The 5,734-nt window shown below is 34.4% G+C and overlaps 1 protein-coding gene across 1 annotated transcript; it reads left to right on the top strand.

The window, feature by feature from the left end:
* The first annotated feature begins 5,103 nt into the window (after nt 1–5,103).
* On the top strand, nt 5,104–5,484 carry LOC139515527 (uncharacterized). The gene has a single exon (XM_071305104.1). The coding sequence runs from the start codon at nt 5,104–5,106 to the stop codon at nt 5,482–5,484; it is 381 nt and encodes a 126-aa protein (XP_071161205.1).
* Nucleotides 5,485–5,734: the final 250 nt, after the last annotated feature.

The following is a 5,734-nucleotide window of genomic DNA, read 5'->3' as shown; positions in this document are numbered from 1 at the left end:
TTTTACTACCAACTGATAAATTAAAACAATTTTTACGATTCAGTGATAACAAGCACTTTTTTTACATTTTAATATTTTATGATGTATTTAAATGAGTAGTTATTGTTGCAAACTCCATTAGAAATTTGAATCGAGATTGGTTTTGGAATAAAGGAAAGGGGGATGTTGAAAAAAAAATGGGGGGGGGTTCAATTTTTCTCATTTCAGATTTCATAAATAAAAAGAAAATTTCTTCAAACATTTTTTTGAGAGGATTAATATTCAATAGCATAGTGAATTGCTCAAAGGCAAAACAAAATTTTTAAGTTCATTAGACCATATTCATTCTGTGTCAGAAACCTATGCTGTGTCAACTATTTAATCACAATCCAAATTTAGAGCTGAATTCAGCTTGAATGTTGTGTCCATACTTGCCCCAACCGTTCAGGGTTCAACGTCTGCGGTCGTATAAAGCTGCGCCCTGCGGAGCATCTGGTTTAAAATGCAGTTTTTCATTTGCTCCACCGGTTTGTATTCAATTTGCGCTAAAACAAATTAATAAATACTGCTTTTGTGCCAGTTTATAGGCAGTTTCCGTTATACTTTAATATTACTCCTGGATACTTGGCTCGTATAATAGAAATGTTGTAAAGTATCCATCCGATGCACGCAAACCTGAGAGTCACTTTAAGGTTTAAACTTATAAAGTATAGTGGTCACGAAAGAGACCTAATTCAGGAGAAAATACGTCTGACTATAAGAGAGTGGCGAAAGATACCAGAAGGACAGTCAAACTCATAAATCGAATATAAACTGACAACGCCAGTAAGGATATCTAATTATTGAAAAACGGAGACAAATCGTACAAAAGTGTCCCTAAAGATGTAGACAGAAAAAAATGTTGAATGATACAGTAAACCACGGTTTACATTAGCCAAAAAAATTGCGAAAAAAAATGTATTATTTGGGCGCAAAATGGTGTATGGTTTGTGAACCGAATGTAATTTTTATTGGCACAAACGCAAAGCATCGCCTTATACATGTATCAATTGATGTACCGTGTTTTCACATTTTCTCCTTCAAATCATGTCTGTTTTGGTAGCCATCCACATACTAATTGTCATATAAAAGGTCAATAACTAGACTCTCTATAATATTGTCACTTTCGTGTCTACTTAATGTTTTGGGACAATTTCGCTCTACCTTCCCTCTACATTAGTAGAGTTCATAACGCTATTTGTAATTGTGATATATTTTTGTGGATTTCCCTAAATGTTTGTGGTTGATATAGATGTGGAGTCCAGATTTAAATCGTGTAATAAATCTTCAAACAGACGTATATATATAGGCTGCTAGATGTCAATTGCGAGTGCTCTAAGATATGTCGTCGTCCGAATAGTTTTAGTTTTCGCACTCTAACTTTAGTAAAAGTGAATAGAAATCTATGAAATTTTAACACAAGGTTTATGACCACAAAAGGAAGGTTGGGATTGATTTTTGGAGTTTTGGTCCCAACATTTTAGGAATTAGGGGCCAAAAAGGGCCCAAATAAGCATTTTCTTGGTTTTCGCTTTATAACTTTAGTTGAAGTAAATAGAAGTCAATGAAATTTTGACACAAGGTTTATGACCACAAAAAGAAGGTTGGCATGGATTTTGGGAGTTTTGGTTCCAACAGTTTAGGAATAAGGGGCCAAAAAAAGGGCCCAAAGAAGCAAAATTCTTGGTTTTCACACAATAACTTTAGTTTAAGTAAATAGAAGGCAATGAAATTTTAACACAAGGTTTATGACCACAAAAGGAAGGTTAATATTGATTTTAAGAGTTGAGGTCCGAACAGTTTAGGAATTGGGGGCCAAAAAGGGGCCCAAATAAGCATTTTTCTTGGTTTTCACACCATAACGTTGGTATAAGTATATAGAAATCTATGAAATTTAAACACAAGGTTTATGACCATAAAGGGAAGGTTGGGATTGATTTTGGGAGTTTTGGTCCCAACAGTTTAGGAATAAGGGGCCCGAAGGATCCCAAATTAAACTTTGTTTGATTTCATCAAAATTTGAATAATTGGGGTTCTTTGATATGCCGATTCTAACTGTGTATGTAGATTCTTAATTTTTGGTCCCGTTTTCAAATTGGGTTACATTAAGGTCCAAAGGGTCCAAAATTAAACTTAGTTTGATTTTATCAAAAATTGAATCCTTGGGGTTCTTTGATATGCTGAATCTAAAAATGTACTTAGATTTTTTATTATTGGCCCAGTTTTCAAGTTGGTCCAAATCGGGGTCCAAAATTAAACTTTGTTTGATTTCATCAAAAATTGAATAATTGGGGTTCTTTGATATGCCAAATCTAACTGTGTATGTAGATTCTTAATTTTTGGTCCCGTTTTCAAATTGGTCTACATTAAAGTCCAAAGGGTCCAAAATTAAACTTAGTTTGATTTTAACAAAAATTGAATTGTTGGAGTTTGATATGCTGAATCTAACTATGTACTTAGATATTTGATTATGGGCCCAGTTTTCAAGTTGGTCCAAATCAAAATCCAAAATTATTATATTAAGTATTGTGCAATAGCAAGAAATTTTCAATTGCACAGTACTCAGCAATAGCAAGAAATCTTCAATTGCACAGTATTGTGCAATAGCAAAAAATTTTCAATTGCACAGTATTGCACAATAGCAAGAAATCTTCAATTGCACAGTATTGTGCAATAGCAAGTATTTTCAATTGCACAGTATTGCGCAATAGCAAGAAATATCTAATTGCACAATATTGTGCAATAGCAAGAAATTTCAATTGGAGTTATCTTTCTTTGTCCAGAATAGTAGTTGAATCAACTTAAATCATTGTTTTATACAATATACAATGTATATTCACTTTTACTACCAACTGATAAATTAAAACAATTTTTACGATTCAGTGATAACAAGCACTTTTTTTACATTTTAATATTTTATGATGTATTTAAATGAGTAGTTATTGTTGCAAACTCCATTAGAAATTTGAATCGAGATTGGTTTTGGAATAAAGGAAAGGGGGATGTTGAAAAAAAAATGGGGGGGGGTTCAATTTTTCTCATTTCAGATTTCATAAATAAAAAGAAAATTTCTTCAAACATTTTTTTGAGAGGATTAATATTCAATAGCATAGTGAATTGCTCAAAGGCAAAACAAAATTTTTAAGTTCATTAGACCATATTCATTCTGTGTCAGAAACCTATGCTGTGTCAACTATTTAATCACAATCCAAATTTAGAGCTGAATTCAGCTTGAATGTTGTGTCCATACTTGCCCCAACCGTTCAGGGTTCAACGTCTGCGGTCGTATAAAGCTGCGCCCTGCGGAGCATCTGGTTTAAAATGCAGTTTTTCATTTGCTCCACCGGTTTGTATTCAATTTGCGCTAAAACAAATTAATAAATACTGCTTTTGTGCCAGTTTATAGGCAGTTTCCGTTATACTTTAATATTACTCCTGGATACTTGGCTCGTATAATAGAAATGTTGTAAAGTATCCATCCGATGCACGCAAACCTGAGAGTCACTTTAAGGTTTAAACTTATAAAGTATAGTGGTCACGAAAGAGACCTAATTCAGGAGAAAATACGTCTGACTATAAGAGAGTGGCGAAAGATACCAGAAGGACAGTCAAACTCATAAATCGAATATAAACTGACAACGCCAGTAAGGATATCTAATTATTGAAAAACGGAGACAAATCGTACAAAAGTGTCCCTAAAGATGTAGACAGAAAAAAATGTTGAATGATACAGTAAACCACGGTTTACATTAGCCAAAAAAATTGCGAAAAAAAATGTATTATTTGGGCGCAAAATGGTGTATGGTTTGTGAACCGAATGTAATTTTTATTGGCACAAACGCAAAGCATCGCCTTATACATGTATCAATTGATGTACCGTGTTTTCACATTTTCTCCTTCAAATCATGTCTGTTTTGGTAGCCATCCACATACTAATTGTCATATAAAAGGTCAATAACTAGACTCTCTATAATATTGTCACTTTCGTGTCTACTTAATGTTTTGGGACAATTTCGCTCTACCTTCCCTCTACATTAGTAGAGTTCATAACGCTATTTGTAATTGTGATATATTTTTGTGGATTTCCCTAAATGTTTGTGGTTGATATAGATGTGGAGTCCAGATTTAAATCGTGTAATAAATCTTCAAACAGACGTATATATATAGGCTGCTAGATGTCAATTGCGAGTGCTCTAAGATATGTTAATGCTTATGCAACTGCATATCAAATATCATTGAGTTAACTGCAAAAGTTTTAAAAGCAAAATACAAGAATGAGGGGGCAGTGCCAAAAAAAAAAACAATAACAACTGCACACAAAATATCATTATTAAACCTTTAGTGGTTCCCCCTAAAAATGTCCTATTCACAAAACCTTAAAAATTTGTTGACGCCAACGATGCAGGAAAAGCACACATTCGTACCGCTATTATAGTTACTGGGATCAAACCAATAACGCAAAAAAGATGACAAAATGGCCGCAAGGAGTTGACTAACGATTTCTGCAATAATGATCATGAAAATTTGTAAGTGTTGATTCGTGGATCATTTTTGCTAGTTGTAGTTACTATATATTATAGAAGCAAACATACTAATCTAAAACATAAAATTGGTTAAAATTGTCTTTTTAAAACAATATAGACAACAGTAGTATACCGCTGTTCAATAGACATACATCGATTAAGCGATTAAAAATTTGGGTTACAAACTATTTTAAACCGAGGAAATCAAATGAGAGGAAAACAACGAAACAATACAACCCCTTAACTGCAACAAAACAATCGCCAATATATACTGAGCGACAAAAGAAAGGATACACTTTTATTTTTTTAATATTTAAAAAAAAAAGTAAAGATATAAAAATGAAACTTGATACACGCATTAATTAGGTAAAACTACGTCCCATACATATTGATTTTTTACCTGTACAACAGGTGAGTTCTTCATAGTTTTTAAATTTTAATTTTGGAAAATTTGCACGTGCAGAAAAATCTGTTAGTATAATTCGACTTAATTTGGTGTTGTTCAAAACCTGTTACTGTATTCAGTCGTAAGTTCACAAGATTTTCAAGAAAACCTTCCAAAATGACCCGTCTTACGATCACATTACGTGAACGTGCAATTGGCATAATCCAAGCCGGCATTGGTATGAATAATGTGTCAAGAGCAATTGGCTGTAAACGTTTGACATTATATCGGCTACAGCAGAGATTCCATGGGACTGGATCTACGGTGGGTATACCTCGTTCTGGGCGGCCACAGGTAGCAACAATTGCTGACGACAGATTCATTCGTATACGGCATTTGCGGGTTAGGTTTATGCCTCCTAGGGCATCAACTGGTGTTGTCCAGGGCAGACGTATCAGTGCACAAACAGTCCGTAGAAGACTCCGGTCTTTTGATCTTCGTCCTAGACGTGCTTATAGGGGACCGACACTGACCATCGATACAGACAAGAGCGGTTAAGATGGTGTCAAGCTCGTTTACGTTGGAGACTCAATAATGAATGGAGCAATATTTTGTTTTTTGATGAGTCCAGATTCACTCTTCAGCATTCTGATGGTCGAGCACGAGTTTATAGACGATCATGTGAACGATTCGCAGATTGTTGTGTCCAACAGCATGACCGATTTGGTGGTGGTAGTGTCATGGTCTGAGGTGGCATATCTACGCGCAACCGGACTAATTGTGATAGTCAATGGAACACTAAATGCCC

This window comes from Mytilus edulis, chromosome 3 (genome assembly GCF_963676685.1).
Source record: "Mytilus edulis chromosome 3, xbMytEdul2.2, whole genome shotgun sequence".
NCBI lineage: Eukaryota > Metazoa > Mollusca > Bivalvia > Mytilida > Mytilidae > Mytilus > Mytilus edulis.
Note: the sequence above shows the minus strand (reverse complement) of the source record. Positions and strands in the feature narration are given on the sequence as shown.

Excerpts from the sequence above, each read along its gene's own strand:
- LOC139515527 (XM_071305104.1), top strand. The coding sequence starts at position 5,104 with ATGACCCGTCTTACGATCACATTACGTGAACGTGCAATTGGCATAATC.